This window comes from Monodelphis domestica, chromosome 2 (genome assembly GCF_027887165.1).
Source record: "Monodelphis domestica isolate mMonDom1 chromosome 2, mMonDom1.pri, whole genome shotgun sequence".
Classification (NCBI taxonomy): Eukaryota; Metazoa; Chordata; class Mammalia; order Didelphimorphia; family Didelphidae; genus Monodelphis; species Monodelphis domestica.
In genome coordinates this window covers 495,725,708-495,743,044 of record NC_077228.1, presented here as the reverse complement: position 1 = coordinate 495,743,044, position 17,337 = coordinate 495,725,708, and the positions used below count along the sequence as shown (strand labels likewise).

Sequence of the window (17,337 nt, the reverse complement as noted above, 5' to 3'; positions counted from 1 at the left end):
ATCTAGGTCCATCTTGCTTCTAAATCTAGCACTCTTTTTAACTGTACCATACCCTGCTCTAAGATATAAAAGATAAATCTTCTACTCTACTTGTTTGATCATTTTAGTCATGTCCAACTTCCTGTGACCCCAATTTGAGGTTTTCTTGACAGAGATACAAGATGAGAAAATTGAGGCACAATAAGTTAAGTGGCTTGCCCAAGATTACATAGCTAGTGTCTGAGGCCAGATTTGAATTCAGGTCTTCCTGATCCCAGGTCCAGGTCCAGCTCTCTATTCAGTTGTGTAATCTGACTGTCCTTTTTCTATCCGTAGGGAACGTCAATAAGCTGGTGTTATGTGAAAAAAATTTAAGAACATTTAAAATGGAACAAATTATATACAAACAATATTTTAATTCTTTGAAGAGTGCAAAGTAAAGGAAATATCAAAACTTAAGCAGTTAATAAATAAGCATACTGCTTTGGATAGCATGTTTGGGGGCTGGATGGGAAAAGGATTTTACGATAATGTTTAGCTGTGAGAACTTAAAGGATTGTGGAGAGGCAAAGCACTATAAGGCACAAGAGGCACATGCAAAGTCCCACGAACTGATGGCCAGAAAACTGTGTATAGGGAAAATTAGTAGCCTGGCTGTACTCATAGAGTAAGCAAGATAAGAGGAATCAAGGAGTGGATGGATCTTTAAAGACCATGCGGCAAATTCAGTTAATTACATAATTGAAGCAAAATGTCATATGATCCCAATATTAGCAGTAGCTCTTTTCCCAAAATTAACATTCTACCCGGTATAAAGTGTATAAAGGGAAAGTATTAAGAGGTAATGCTCAGCTCCATCCCTTCCCTCCCAACATTCCTCCCCATTTACACCTCTAACCCCCATTCACCATCTCCCTTTGTGTTAGATGTCTGTTCGTCCCACTTTATCCGGTGCAGCATTAGACGCTTGAATTTTTTCTGTGCCTTAGGGCCTAGAAAGAAAGGAGACAGAATTTATTTCCCCGCTTTCCCCTTCAGATTTGTGGTAATAGAAAGAACCTCTGAGCCCAGGAAATATTCAGAACTTTTAATGTGATGACTTGTACAACCCCTATAAGTACTTCTAGGAGTTTTGGGTCTTCTACTCCCAGGATACTAAGGCATAGGGTTAGAGGGTGTTACTCCCAGATGTGCTTCTAAAACACTGCTCCACCCTGTTCGTAATCAAGGTTTCAGTATTCTGGGTATATTCCTTTGATCTTTCCCCCTAATCCAAACTCACCCCCTTCTACCACCACAACGTTGACATCCTTGTGAAGCACCACCACCCCTGAAAGGTACAGCTGCCCAGCATTGGCCTCAATCTTGAACTTCTTGGCTGGGTTACTCAAATTTCGAACTCTGGAGACAGGGAAAGTGTGGTTATGTAGTTTAACAAGTGCTGGCATTAGACTAAATGGAGTGGAAAAATAAACCTATTTTTCCAAATTTGTTTCTCAAAAAATAAAACAAAAAACAAGTTTGTTTTTGCAGATGGAAAGCTGCAGTTTAAATGGCACAATTATAATAGACTCTAATAAATATCTCAGCTGCTTTATATCTCTATTCCCAAGATCAATTGACACAGGCCCCCAAAACAGAATATACTCCATAAATATTTCTTGGTAAATCAGGAACAAATTCATTTTGAAGTAGGAGAAAACAGCTGTAATAGCTAAGTGGTAGGGTATGACAAAAATCAATATGGAAATGAGGAAAGGAGGGCGATCAGTACTTTCTTGAGAATTGGTCTAGATTAAGTGAAAACAGAAATATTAAGTTCTAAGAAGGATGAGTAACCCAATTTATAACCTGGTGTAAAGAGCTTTGTCCATTCAGCCTAGCAGGTCAGTACTGGTTCACTGACTTCACTGACTCATGGTCAAAGAGAAAAGAGTACTATAGTGACAGAAGAATTTTAAATCACAACACAATTTATACTTCCCTGGTCAGATTCCACTCATATCTAAGCTCTTAAGCCCCTAATTTTATTTTTTTAATACTAGAGAATTGGAGTTGGTGTTAGCAAAAGCTTTGTGGGCTATTGTCATTGCCACAAGCATTAGTTTGTCATACTATTTTGAAATTTATGTGGACAACACTGGCCCAGCAGACACCTACCTATATACAGATATGTGTACCCCCTGTGAAATGTCTTCTTTTAGCTTTTTAATTTTCTTGACCTTTCTCTGTTCTGCTGTTAGTTTTCGGGCAGCATTGGCTTCTTCATGCGCTCTGTCGTGACAGGAAGGACATCCACAAGTAAGAAAGGCATTGAAGATCAGAGGCAGTGCTGAGGGAAAGAGAGAGCAACAGAGGACTCTCCCCTCCTCTGTATACCAGTCCCGCACAGGAGGCCAAAATCCAACCTGCTACCCCCAGTTTGAAAAAGAACCCTGCTCTGTGTCCCCACCTTGTTCCAGGGCACTTACTTCTGTCTTTTTGCCATCTGAGCTCTGACGTGGGCTTCCACTTTTGTGGGGTCTTGAACAGCTTCTGTGCCTAATACTCTCATTAGGTTGGAAATTCTCACTGTATCAGAAACAGAACAATATTTACTAGGAGTCACTTCTTTAGCTGGGACAGCCTTTCCTATCCCTCTTCCTCTAATGCTAATAAGTCCTCAATACTATTTAAAATTCTTGGGAAACATAATAAATACATCCAAAAGGGAACTTTCACTCTGCATTTTCTCAGCACTCTTGTACTAAATTAACACTAAGCTAAATTACGCTGCTGCTGAGTTGCTTTGTTTTGACATAATAAAGACTTTTCTCTTTGTGTGTACTGAATCCCCAGTTAGATTATAAAATGCTTTATGTCAAGGAACTTGATTATGGAACTCCTCTCTTGGTGACACATACAAAAAGAATAGCAGCCTATGGTATGACTTGGTGTTCTCCTTATACTGAATTTTTATATATAATACATGATTTGTTATAAATATGTAATAAGTTATAATAAATATCCTTATCCAGTAGAAACCAATTTTTAGATTGGCTATTTCTTTTTTTTTTTAAACCCTTACCTTCCATCTTGGAGTCAACACTGTGTATTGGCTCCAAGGCAGAAGAGTGGTAAGGGCTAGGCAAAGGGGATCAAGTGACTTGTCCAGGGTCACACAACTGGGAAGTGTCTGAGGCCACATTTGAACCTAGGACCTCCTGTCTCTAGGCCTGACTCTCCATCCACTGAGCCACCCAGCTGCCCCCTACATTGGCTATTTCCAAAAATTGATGTCTCACTTTCTTTTCCCCACCCTCTTACCTCTTCCCCCTCCCCAAGAAGGCAAGTAATTATAAATTGAATATATATTTCCCTGTTCATCACGTATGAATGCTTAAAGCACCTTTCCTCCCAAAAGTCTGATTACAATACATAGCACTCTCAAATAACTCATTAACAAATATTTCTGGATATTTGGAATATAAGTAAGTTACTTTTTAAAAATCCATCCAAATTAGGGAAACTTGAAAGAGAAAGGAAAAGGAGAAAAGTAACTATAATCTTGCATATGACCCCCTATACATATACAATAGTCTTATAGTAAAAGGAAGAGGAAATAATGAAAATTACTAAAATAAAAGTTTATTCTTCCACCCTTATCCCCCTTACCCTAAAAGTCCCCACCTTTGGGTTCAGGAGGAGGCATCAAACCCAGTCTGACTTTCTCTTGTAGTTCCTTCTGAGCTTCCCTCCTTGTCTGCCTCCTAAGTTTCTTCTGTTCCTTCTTTGTGAGGTACACCCCTAGCGTCACTGGCGTGTCACTGTCCACTGTTAAGAGAAGTATAGAGAGGGGAGGCAGATTAGAAGAGACAATATGAATTTGAAGTACATCAAAGCCTATGCAGCAAGGTGGAATATATCTCAGCCTAGAAGATGTTGAGTGGAGTTAGGGGGATTATATATGTGTGTATATATACATATAGGAACTGAAATTCTGAAGCTCTTTTCAGGACAGTAGAAAAAAGGAAGGGGGAATTTCTGTGATGTTCAGTGTTAAGCATCTGCATGCTTCTTAAATCTCCCTTTAAAAAACTGTTTTTTAAGTCTAAAAGATGCATGTTAAAAGTAACTGGGGAAAACTAGATTAAATGAAACTGAACATCAGGGTTTCAAGTTACCCACTAAAGTTCAAAGGATAGTCCTCAGGTCTGTTAAGTTCAGGGTACTAGTTTTTACCACCTGAGTTTCTTAATTTGTAAAAATGGAGGGCTAGACTAGATGATTTTTAAGATACTTTAGGCACTCTGATTTCTAAGACTGATACAGCAAGAGAAAAAAGGGAAGGAAAGCCAAGTACAGAGACCAAATGGAGATCTGTGCAGAGGAGGAGCTAGAGCCACAATTATACACAAGAGGTGTTTTAAGTACAAAGATATGTTCAACAAATTGCCTTTCCCACAGCCAGTCATTAAAAAGAGACAATGTGATTCTCACCACAATAAGCCCACTAAATCTAATATTCAGAAATCTGGAACTAGCACTAACAAATCCATCTAAAGCAAAGCTAGAAAGACTGAATGCAAAGGAATTGATTAGGGAAGCAAAGGCTATAATAACAATTATTTTCTCTTTTTTTGAAACCAGGGAGAAAAAAAATGACCCATTGCTGAATGGTTAAATAATCTGCAGTTTACCTGGAGGATTTAACTGGGCTGGATGCTCTACAAGGTTTGTAATTCCAAAATAGTCTTCTTTCTTGGGAGCTTCCCCTGTACTAGAATTGGAGAAAAAAGAAAACAGGGTATGTAAGTGGAGATAATTTCAAAGTGGGACACCCAAAGACTTCCCCTAAACTTGCTCTTGTACCTCTTTAATATTTCTGTACTCATACATAATACATGGATTATGATCCTTGCAGACTTCTAATAGCTAATTATTAATCCCAATTTGACCAACATATCTGGGTGCCTTATGTAATTAATTGTAAGAGAAAATCAAACTGATTTTACTATTAGTATATAAAGAACATCATTAGAAAAGTATGTTGAAAAATTATTTTTTTATTATCTACAGCTTCATATTACCTAAACTTATTTTTCCTCCACTGACAAGATGAAGATTGACTACTGTAATAGAAATGAATTTACATATGCATATTTATCATCCATAAATGTATGCTTTGAATCCCTCTCCCCCAACATCCTATTTCCACCATTTAAACTATATTTCAAAGGTGTTAATAAACTCACGGGTCAAAACCATTGGGGATAATGTAGGAGTCCCACCACTCAATGTCAGGAATCTCTCCTTCTTTTAGTTCCTTTTTAGGAGCAATTAGTGCCAGCTTGGTTGAAGTGTGGATGCCAGTTTTTCGGGCTGCCTGTGAGATCTCTGCCTGCAGCTTCTCTAGCTGAGCCTGAAAATCAGAAAAAAAAGAGATGCAAAGAGAAGCTGGAGTCACAGCAAAGTGGGAAGTGAAGGAAACCTGCCTCTAAAAACATTCCATTTGAATTGCGGGTTGGCTATGGGAAGGAGTGAGGGGGAGGGGAAGGAAGGGAAAGAATATGATTCTTATAACCAAGGAATAATGTTCTAAACTGACTAATTAATTAAAGACATTCCACTTCTTGGATTGTCACTTCCCCTACATCTGACCACTTGAGCATAGTCTGATGACTTGCCATAACCCATCAAAAAGAGAAGATTAGAAGTCTACCCCTAGGACCTGGTGACCTCAAAGCTTTCTTCTAGGCTACATTGCCCTAAAAGTTGCTGAATGTCCCTGATATCACAGACCTACTGTGCTCCCACAACACAGTTATTCTAATATGCCTAGTACCTAACAGACACTTGATAAAAGGGCTGTGTAAGGACCATACATAAAGTCTGGCAGACAATAGGAAGATGGCATAGATCCTGAAGCAGCTCATTCTAAAGACAATGAGCTAACAAAATGCAATCTTCACAGACATTCTCATTTTTAAGAAAGGCTCTACAAAAGTGATGGAGAACCTTTAAGAGACAGAGTGCCAGGCCCCACTCCCCCAGACCAAGTGCTGTGTCCACCCCTACCCCTACCCCCCAGTGCCAGGCACACACACACACACACACACCCTCCTTTACCCTACACAGGGAAAGGAGAAAGGGCTGCAGGGGATGTGAAAAAATGCCATCAGGCATAGTGGAGAGAGGGAGGGGAGCAGCTCCATCCAAGTCCCTCTGCTGTTCTAGTAACACACTCTAGGGGGTGGGGGGATGGGGGTGGGGAGAGAGGGTAGACCAGTGCCCACAGAGTGTGTTCTACGTGCCATCTTTGGCACCTGTGCCTTCAGTTTGTCATCATTGATATAGGTTTTCCTCCCCATTCCCAAACAAATCATAAGCTCCTTGAGAGCAGGAAGCTTTATTTTGTGTGTGTCCTCAGTGTCAAGTATCATGCCCACTTTGTAATAAATTTTTGTTGATTTAGAGCAGTCAGCCAAAAATTCCCACAAAAAGTCCTTAAGGACAGAAATGGGAAATAAAGAGTTTATACAACTTTATCAGTTCAATTACTCACTTGATACACTGTATGAAGCAAGTTTTAATCCTAGATTAGCATCTCTCATTTGAGCTATAACCCTACATCTTTTTTTTTTTAAATACTCTATATTGATTCCAAGACAGAAGAGTAGTAAGAGATAGGCAATGGGGGTTAAGTGACATGCCCAGGGTCACAGAGCTAGGAAGTATAAGGACTTCTCATCTCTGGGCATGCCTCTCAATCCACTGAGTCATCAAGTTGCCCTCAATTTTTCTTAAAAATAAATAGATAAATAACAACAACAAAAAAAAACCCTTACCTTCTGTCTTAGAATCAATCAATTCTGTGGCAGCTGGGTGGCTCAATGGATTGAGAGCCAGGCCTAGAAACAAGAGGTCCTAGTTCAAACCTGGCCTCAGATACTTCCTAGGTATGTGACCCTGGGCAAGTCACTTAATTCCCATTGCCTAGCCCTTATGCTCTTCTGCCTTGGAGTCAATACACAATATTGATTCTAAGACAGATGGTAAGGGTTAAAAAAAAAAAGAATCAATCAATTCTAAAGCAGAAAAGCACTAAGAGTTAAGCAACTAGGGTTGTGGCTCATCCAGGGTCACATGGCTAGGACACGAGGCCAGATTTGAACCCAGCACCTGGTTCTCTGCTCCCTGAACCACCTAGCTGCCCCTGTAACCCTGCTAGGTGAAATGCAAACTGAATTTAATTCCAGCCTGATAGGAATTTAATTAGCGAAATCCAACAAATCTATTAAAAAATCAAAAAACTTTTTTGATTACCTATATGGTATATCTATATACATTAAAAACTTAGTAGCAACTATATCACATACTTTTTCTCTAATTTCCTTTCTGCTAACTTTTTGACTTTTTTCAATCTCTGGCAACAGTTACCTTTGTCCGTAATCTCTGGGCAATCTTCTCAAATTTGCCCTTATCATGGAATTTAAAGGTACGTCTCTGGCGCTGGGAAGGTGCAATGGAGACTCGAGGATCAAAAAACGTGTTCGATTCCATGTCCTCTGATGGTTTCTCCTTGAGCTGTTGTTTGAACTGTTCTCGCTTCACAGCCCGAATGTTGGCCTTTAGTGTTGGCATTCGGTGTGTCAACTCAATCTCTTTGCCAGTAGCATCTACTGTTCGGCCTTGTTCATCCAGGATCAAGGGTGTAGGTTTTGTCTGGTCCTTCAGCTCCACCTTCCTGGTAATGGGAAAAAAAGTCCAATTTGGATCACCTGAAACCTTAAGGAAGTCCTAGATTAAGAAATTCTAAGATGTCTAAAGCTATTTTCAGAAGTAGCAAGAAATATCTCAATTACAAAGTATTAATCAAACTGAGCATTCCAATGAAGGAAACAACTTAAATTATGGTAACAGAAAGACCTATAAATTATAAAACTAGCTATGTGGAATTATAACTGTCTTGTAAACTGAAATTTCCTAAGGCTCATCTCTCCCATTTAATTAGGAACAAACTAGGACAGTGATGGGCAACCTTTTGAGCTTGGTGTCAAAATTCACCAAAAACAAAACAAAACAAAACAAAACAAAACAAAAAATGACCATAACTCCGGTGGTGTGTCACTTCAAGAAAAAAAAAGTCCTCCTCGGCATGTGGCCCCATACTTTTCTGAATGTGGCCATGTTATTATTGAAAATGGCTATGTGTCATAGGTTCACCATCACAGAACTAGGGGGATGATGATTTATTAAAAGAGGGCCTAAAACAAGCAGCTTTTCAGATGGTAGAAAATACTAGTCTGGTTTCAAACAAATTAGATTAGTTAAATGAGCCCTGGACAAGAAGTCCTGTTTTCTCATTTGATTCCAAAACCTTCTGAGTGACTATAACTTTAGTTATCACATCTGAAGCGTAAGAATGATCCTTGCCCCCTTAGGGATATCAGGAAAAATTCAAAATATTTATCACTTACATGGATTTTTGAACAGGGTTTTTCTGAAGCTATAATGTCAAGAAATGTCAAAGGCTTGTCTCAGCTGTACCTTCAAAAATAGCAGAATCCAAAGGGAAAGTGAGTACTCACGGAGGAGCAATGCCCATAGCATGAAGGTTGGCCAACCCAACCATGTTGGCATTGCCAATAAGTCCTGGTTTCAGTGCCAATTGAGCCTGGATCCGAGCTTGTAGTTCAGCTGCTTTCCGTGCCTTTTCGATGGCATCATTCATAAAGGTGGCAGCCTGAGAAGGCTGAATAGTATTTCCAATTGGCAGCCGCTCTGGTTGAGAGGAGGAAGGAGTCTTTGGCTGAAAGATGTACAAAGAAAAAGAGAATTAAAAGGGAAGAGAATAGAGACTTAATGAATGATGGAATTTATGAGGTTTGGGCTTGAAAAATGCCACCATCCCTAGATGTGCAACCAAATGATACTGTATTGATTTTCTAATTCATTTTCCTGCCTCAGTATCCTCCTCCCAACAAATCATCTTCATACTACTACCAGATTAATCTCATTTATATATACAGGGATCATCAAAGCCCTGCAGTGGCAGTCTATTGATAAAATTACAGCATCTTAGCTTGGCATTCAGTGCCCAGAATAATCTGGCAATACTCTACCTTTTCCAACTTTCTCATATAGCACCCCTTTCATGGCAACACACTGCAGCCAAACATAAGGAGTTACCATATCCTCTATACATCCTATACCATCCCACCTCCATGTCCTTACTCATATTAACTATAAAGAACCAACCTTATTTCCACAGGTGAAAAATCCTACTCATTCTTTAGGTTCCTATTAGAAGCTTTCCCCAAAGCTCCTTTTCACTAAAGTCCTCTTCTCCATGGACCTTAAAGAGTACTAAGTGGATCCTAGTTTTTTTTACCAACAATATATTATTATATGTTTTGGCTATTTTTGTAGCTGTCTTATTCTTTTGCTAGATGATGAATAAAAACCAGGCCTTATTTACTAATTATTTGAAAAGAAAAGGCACTTAACAAGTATTTACTAAAATGCTGGAATATCAAATTCAGTGTGAAATACCTGTTTTTTTGATTGGACTGAATACTATACCTGAGGGGTAGGAGGACTAATGAAACTCAGCTGTTTTTTCCTTTCCTCAATTTGCCGTGTAGCTGCCTCCATCATTTGTTTGATCTGCAGACAAAATATAGTGGTGAATATCATCTTCAAACATCTAGCTGGGCCCTGATATTCCCAGGCCCAGTACTATGGAAAATTTGGTGAAGGGAAAGAAGTGGATGGCATTTTTTTGTGCCCAAACTACCTCCTTTTGGGACCAGAGTACAAAGGCTTGTCCTTCCCCTTTACCTTCAAAGATTCCCACCCTTCCCTAGAATCTATTTTTGAAGTCTTCTTGTTCAAAAGAAGTTTGGACTACAAAAGCTTCAGGAATCAAAGACAGGTGCTGCTTTTAAAATGTTTTAAATATTAAAAGCTCAATTTCTTTCTTTCTTTCTTTTTTTTTAAACCCTTACCTTCCATCTTAGAATTAATACTATGTATTGGTTCCAAGGCAGAAGAGTGGTAAAGGCTAGGCAATGGGGGTTAAGTGACTTGCCCAGGCTCACACAGCTAGGAAGTGTCTGAGGTCAGATTTGAATCTAGGACTTCCCTTCTCTGGGCCTGGCTCTCAATTCACTGAGCCACCTAGCCGCCCCCTCAATTTTACTTTACGATAATGTTTAGCTGTGAGAACTTAAAGCACATTCCTGTTCTAAAATCACAAACTAGGTTTTTGTTCCCAATAGTAGGCTGGGGGGGGGGGGGGGGGGGGCGCATTTGGCTGTAATGCTTCATTCCATGAAGAACTTAAGAGGTAAACAAAATCTCAATTCAAAGCCAGGTTCAATCTGGATGTATACGCCCTCAAACCTCAATTCATATACTACTTACCTCTCATGTCTGTCACTAACCTGTAATTTAGTCAGCATGCCTGGGCTCTCAGACGGTGGTCCAGGAATTACCTCTGGCTCTTCCTCCACCTCCTCAAACCTTGGTATGCGCCTCTTCTTCACCCCTGATGACTCCTTAGATATCTCTGAGTCATCACCAAACACTTCCTGGGAGGACCCAAAACAAGAGGCAGATTTGTTTCTGTCCATAGGGAAGACAAGCAGTCATCCTTCCAACCCAATTAATATTTTGTGGCTTTACCCTGGGGATTTATAACAGAGCCATAAAGACAGCAACTTGAAAAGACCCAGGGGTAAGCCTGGCCTGACAGCCCTCCACCAACTCTCACCTCCATCTTACCACTTTCATTACTCTCCTACACAGATCCTTTGGTCCATCCAAGCAAATTCCATCTTTATAAATACCACTGCCCATATCTGGATCGCTTTCCCTTTCTTCCTCTCCATCAACTCAGGTCCAACCACTCCTAAAATCTCATTCAAAACTCACCTCCTTCAGGAAGGCTTCTCTGATTAATAACCTCATCTCTTTCTGATTATACCTTTGTTTTACATCCTCAGGCATGTATGTAAAGTATTTGAGCTACATTAAATTGCATCTGTTCATATTTTGCTTGGTATGTGTTCTTAATCTTTATCATGTGTTTGTGTTCTGGCTCCCAGACTACAGTCTAGTTCTTCAAGGGCAAGGACTTGTTCTTCCTCAGTATTCCCCAAAAGTACTTAGTTCAAGGCCCAGCACACAAAAGAAACTTGGGTTGTCTACTTTGCAAGTTTAGTACAGCCAAGAATGGCCAAGTGGAAGGGGCAATGGGAAAAAGCAAATGTACACACCGGTGGTAGGCTTTGGGTGACATCCCCTCTTCACTAGGAGGGCTCGTGTTTTGCAAGGACATATCCTCAGCCAGGGGCGGGCGCTTCCTGGAATTCCTACAGTTCAAGAGAAAGGACTCTCCCATAATATAATGTGTGGGAATAGGGACCTAAGGGGACCAAAAATGGGACTTCTGTCCCACGGCTGTTTTAAGCATAAAGCTACTAAAACATCTTCTCCAGGAAGACTTTTTGACTAATCCCACCCAACTCTGATCTCTTCATTCACTCTAGTATATCTTCAGCATTTATACAACTACAGTAGAGCCCCATTATAATGTAAATTACTATTATATAGATTCTGTCAAGTCTCCCAAAACATAACTGAATTAAAATCCTGATAGTTAGCCAATAAGGTGGGTATCAGTCCTGCCCTCCAACACCAGCATTATAAAGGGATTCCATTGTACTTTTAAATAACTAAATCCTTTATAGTTTTCTTGGTATCTCACATCCATTAAATTATTATTTTCTCAAATTTCTCAATCTCTTATATTTCTTTAAAGGTATGTGGTGTTTACTGACTATTTCTGGTCTAGATCTCTCTGTATTTTGTTTTGCTGTGATGCTAGCAGAAAATTCCTACCTTTTTCTACAACTTGGTAATGCTAATGGCATGGCCCAAATGGCAAAATATTAAAATAATTTGGAAGGATGTAGAAGGAGGAAATTTTGTGATGGAAGTTACAGACATAAAAAGCAAGGGAAAAAGGCCTTTAAGCCAAGTAAGACTAGAAGACTGACTACTGCAGAGGAATAGACAGGAATTATGGTATACCTGGAAACCAAAAAAAAAAAAAGTACTGGAGGAGAAAACCACAGGATGTCCATGAGACTGGTGTCCCTTAGCTATGAGCTCTTAGAAGAAAATATCTTTGGCAGCTTGTTCTATTCAAAACTATGGATGTACAATGCATATTTAATAACAGGTACTTTTCAGGAATAACAGTCATAAGTTCTAGTAGGAATCCTTTGAAAAATAATGACAATAATAGCTGCATCTGAGGGAAGCAATGGACCTAGACTTTGAAGAAACAAGTTAGGATCTAAATAGGGAAAAACCAAAGCCACAAAACTCTAAGAAGAAGCTATTATTTATTAGAGGAGGTGAGAAGAAAAAGTGAAGAAAGATGGAACCCAATAACTCCTTTCTTACTACACAGTTACACATGGAAAGTCTAAAGCTACTCGTTTTCTGGAATGTTTGCCTCATGATATTTTCATGTTTCACCACTACAAAATAAAGAATAAGAATCAAAGGTGGTATGAAAACTAATTCACTGTCTGTTCTACAGGCTAGAGCTTTCTTTTGAATGGTAGGCGTTCTACTATGTCTAAGTGTGTGAGCACAGAAAGTTTAGTTGCTGGTATTATTGAGAATATTTACATGCCCTTTAGTCAACCAACCAAAACCTACCTTCAACTCTCGTTTTCGACTCCTGTCACTGCTAGACTTGGAATGCCTGGAACTCCGGCCCTCTTCCACTGCTTCAAACAATTTGTCAACAAACCGGAGGGTAGAATCATCAAGGAAGGGCTTTAAATGATCTGGTGAAAAAAAAAAAAGAAAAAAGAAAAGACTTTCTAAAACATCTACTAATTTAAACAATCTTAGTACTGAGTAGTACAAAAGGCCTAGATCAAGTGAGTGTTAGCAAAAACTACTGTCCTACACCCAAGTTTTCTTAATTTGTTTTTTTCTGTAGGATTCTCTAAAGTGCAATGTTTTAAGGAGACCTTTTTCCTATGGTTTGTAAGGCAGAAATGTAGGTTATAGTTTTCTTGGGGTGGAAAGTAACAATAGCCTGAGTTCCAAATAAAAGTTACCTCATGGTCAAGAATCATGGGAATTTGTCTGGCCTACTTTAAGAGATGATTTCATATTACATTAATATAAGGCTATGCGGCTTGGGAAGACTAAATCTCCAATTCAGGAGTTTCACTAAATTTAACCCATCTTATTATCTCAAAAACCTATGAAGTAAATTTAAACTGCAAAATACAAAGACTACTAGCAATGTGTGTCAACATCCTAAAAGCAATAAAATTAATACATTTAAAAGATGACTAATACAGTTGTGAAAAAGTTACTAGCAATTTTAAGGGCCATGACTACTCCTAGAACTTCACTATTATCATTACTCTTCTTTAGCTTCAAATCCCTTCTAAAGCTGGTGGACACTTTTTGAATATCACAGAGAAAAAAACATCCAAGGAAGGATATAAGTTAAATAGCAACAAGACAAAAAAGTCTAAGGTTGCTAGAGATAGAATTATCCTTTTAAAAGCCAAGAAAAAGTAAAAGCGCCAGACAAATAGTCCAATCCCAAAGAGACTCAAAACATCCTTCAAGAGGAAAGCACTAGACTGATTGCAAGAGAGACATATTAGCAAAATCCAATTCGCCCTACTTTTTAATTTTACTCGAATCAACTGCGTATGGTTTGGCTTCAACCTGGCTACTTCAGATACATTTTTATTGAAAGTTACTTTGTTTCCTCTATTGTGTTAAAATATTTTCTATACTGCCAAAATGATCACTAGGGAGAGAACAAAGAGTACAGGTAACTCAAAATTCATGCCTATAAGGTTTTGGAATATGTAATGATTTTTTCTTTTGTTACAGCTGATTTGCTTTTAATTACATGTGATTTTAAGTTATTAGAAAAAATACATGTATATACAAAATGTCGATATACACACACACACATGCACACAAAGAGTTCTCACTTTACCTAAGTGGACTGTTCTTCAGACCTTTACATAATAAATCCAAAGAAAATGAGGAAAGGAGGGCAGATAAGAGGCCATAAGTCCTCAGAGAGAAGGGGTAAGTACATGGTTCAAAGACATGTGGAGGCTGAGAAAGAGAAGCAAGAGAAAGGAGAGGAACACAAGGGGCCCAGGAGCAAGCCACTTGGAGACCTAACTAGAAGAGAAAGAAGATGCATCAAGAAAGAAGATGCACCAGGGCAGATACATCTGGAGCTAGAAACAGTCAGAGAGAGAAAACAATGAGAGACACATGAGAACTTGAGGTACAGACATATGGTACCTAAGCACAGACAGACTGAAGTCAGACATGTAGGGATGGATACAGGAACCGGTGAGTGGAAGACAAAGGTTTTTCCTGTCAGCACTAGAGGTCACGTGCCAAATGTGAGGGTAGCATTGGTAGTTTATCTGTTCTCCTTTCACTCAGAAAGTTTTTATAATAATAATAATGATAATTTTTAAGGGGGGGGCAGCTGGGTGGCTCAGTGGATCTAGGATCAAGGCCTAGAGATGAGATATCCTAGGTTCAAATCTGGCCTCAGCCACTTCCCAGCTGTGTGACCCTGGCAAGTCACTTGACCCCCATTGCCTAGCCCTTACCACTCTTCTGCCTTGGAACCAATGCACAGTATTGATTCCAAGACAAAAGATAAAGGTTTAAAAAGAAAAAAAAAAGAGGGGAGAGTGGGAAGCCAAAGAACACTGAGCAAAGGGGCAGGAGGAAAGAGAACACATTGCTGTACAGCAAAGTTAACTCAGATTTTCTTTTTTGGAATGTGAGTTTCTTTCAAATTTATGTAAAGCCAGAACTGTCTGTGTATATAACAAAAGTATACATGACTAGGGCAATCTTGACATTCGTAAAAAGGCAGTCTGGGATTCAAAAGACACCAAGGAGAAAATGCAAAAGCAAATAATTAAAATTTACCTCCAGGGGCAGGTGGGCATTTCCATGGATTGAGAGCCAGGCCTAGAGAAGGGAGGTCCTAGGTTCAAATCTGGCCTCAGATACTTCCCAACTGTATGACCCTGGGCAAATCACTTAGGTCCCATTGACTAGTATTTACTGCTCTTCTGCTTTGGAACCAATACCAAATACACAGTAGTGATTCCAAGATGGAAGGTAAGGATTAAAAAAAAAAAAGGCTTACTTCCCATTCCCTACCACAAGGAAAATAAAAATAGAGCCTTCTCCCTTCAAAGTCCCAACATCATCTTAACCTTAATAAAAGTACTTAAAATATATCAATCCTTAGTGTCAGGTTGAAAGACAAATCTGAGGACCCAGAAAAATACATACCAGCTGCTTTCTTTTTATCCATGCCCTTTCCTACACAATTTAACGCTGCTGTGACCACTGTAGGCTCTGAAAAACCCAACACTCTCTTCACTGTCTTCTCGATCCATGGCTTCAGCTCATCCAGCTCCCTCTTAGACAAGGCCATTCTTCAGAAGAAAGGATAAGGTACAGTGAAGACACACTGGGACACTTAACAGCACCTGTGAGTGAATTAGGAGAAAGTGAATGGAAAGAGTGAAACTGAAAAAAACACAAGGTGATGTTTATTTTACTAAAAATGTCTTCTCCCCTGGCTACCTCCTACTACATTCCCAAGGAAGTCACCGCAAATATAGATAAATTATTTCCCCTAGAAACAATCTCTGTAAGGAAAATCTAAAAGATACTATCTCTTACACTAACTATGGGGGAAATTAGCTTGAGTACTATATTCTATTCCTTCTTTCCTAATACTATTACACCTACAGAACCTGGCAGATTATATCATATGGAAATGTGGCTGAAATAGTAGTTCATAAACTATCCATTCTGTAGCCTCACGACTTGCCTCTCCTAATTTCACTCAGACAGAATCTTGTTCTATGGGATAATACAAAGCAGTGGATCATGAAGTCCTTATGGTAAGGGCAATCCATTTTATTAAGGCTCACAACCCTTAAGAATATTCTTCTAAAGATTTTAATCTCCTTGTCCCTATATCTCAATTTCACTTAAAAATTATATGACCATAATTACACACAAGACTATTCTGAGGGGTACTGGAAGGGGACATAACCTAGATAGACAAGGATCACAAAACTGAGGATGACTATCCTCTCTCCTAACTATTCTTTCCTTCTAGTCTCCTATCTGGTTCAGTAGAGAAAACAAATCATTAAGGACTCTTCATAAACTCCTTAATGACAGACCATTTTCTTATGTGTTCTCCTTACAGCACCGGTTGTAGTGCACAGGAGAAAGGAGGAAATGGTGGGGTTGAAGTCATGCATGGGACACTAAGAGGAATTCTAGCATTGTTGTCTGAGTACTAAATAGGCAAGAGTTCTCTGGATCTCAGTATATCACCTGCAAAATAGGAATTAAAACGAATGGGTCTGCCTATCCTCGGACAACTGTCGTGAGGATCAAGTCAAATTATATAGTGAACTTACTTGTAAACTCTTTAAAAAACTAAAAAAAAGAAAAAACATCAGCAGCAGCACATTGAAATGTTTAGAGGACTAGAATATAGTTAAGATATGATGCTAAACACATGTAAAGTAAACCCTCAACACCAGGTCCTAGCTCATATATGAAAACCAAACAATGAGTGTGGGTGGTACACAAATCAGCTTTTCGAACTACAAAGTCGACACTGTCACTGGGAAGATGACAATATTTTTCGGCCAAAAGACACCCACCCCCATGAATACGAAGGGTGGAAGTTTCCATTCCAGTTATAAATGCTGATCTCTCGGAGTGCTTCTCCAGACACGCTCTTCTTTCCCTTTTGACCTAACTTCCTACCCACCACTCACCCCTACCTCCACTCACATTCACCCCATGCAGTTCCCCTCACTCCAAGTCTTTTTTCCTTCCCGCCCCCGCCCTTTTCGTCCCCACAATCCCCGCCACCCCACTCCCCCTTAGAACCCACTCCTCGACCACTTTCCGTTGGGCCCATTCGCCTCACAAATCACCACCTCCAACCTCGTTCTGCCTGCGGTCAGGGTGGGGAGGTTAAGCCCCGGGGCCCCATGGCCACCCTCACCGGGCCCGAACCCGCTACTCACCTCACAAACTTCAGCCCCTGAGACGGAGCCCGAACGTTACACCGGAACCGGAAGTCGTCCGACCTTACGGCTTGCCGTCGTTACCTCTGCCTCCGCCACGCGGCTTCCCGCCCGGCGCCCTTGGCACGTGACGAGGGAGAGGGGTTAAAGAGCAATAGAGTTAGCCTCACATCCTCTGAAGCGCATGCGTACATCTCCTTCGAAGCCCAGT

General features: G+C 39.8%; 1 protein-coding gene across 6 annotated transcripts in view; it reads right to left on the bottom strand.

Annotated features, from left to right (window-relative positions):
- The window catches only part of PRPF3 (pre-mRNA processing factor 3), a 23,119-nt gene extending 5,782 nt beyond the window's left edge, over positions 1-17,337 (bottom strand). Inside the window, exons 1-14 of one of the 6 annotated variants that reach the window (XM_001365624.4) lie at positions 17,127-17,337; positions 15,355-15,554; positions 12,697-12,827; positions 10,407-10,553; positions 9,544-9,627; positions 8,550-8,770; positions 7,399-7,705; positions 5,214-5,380; positions 4,659-4,738; positions 3,649-3,792; positions 2,451-2,550; positions 2,140-2,253; positions 1,262-1,380; positions 888-971 (exon numbers count right to left, since the gene is read on the bottom strand). In XM_001365624.4, the coding sequence (XP_001365661.1) occupies positions 888-971; positions 1,262-1,380; positions 2,140-2,253; positions 2,451-2,550; positions 3,649-3,792; positions 4,659-4,738; positions 5,214-5,380; positions 7,399-7,705; positions 8,550-8,770; positions 9,544-9,627; positions 10,407-10,553; positions 12,697-12,827; positions 15,355-15,499 (1,843 nt within the window). In that variant the 5' untranslated portion in view covers positions 15,500-15,554; positions 17,127-17,337. Of the gene's footprint in view, positions 1-887; positions 972-1,261; positions 1,381-2,139; positions 2,254-2,450; positions 2,551-3,648; positions 3,793-4,658; positions 4,739-5,213; positions 5,381-7,398; positions 7,706-8,549; positions 8,771-9,543; positions 9,628-10,406; positions 10,554-11,240; positions 11,337-12,696; positions 12,829-15,354; positions 15,555-16,754 lie in introns of those variants that run through there. The other 5 variants (XM_016429147.2, XM_056819338.1, XM_016429146.2 and 2 more) reach the window with 5 other exon arrangements.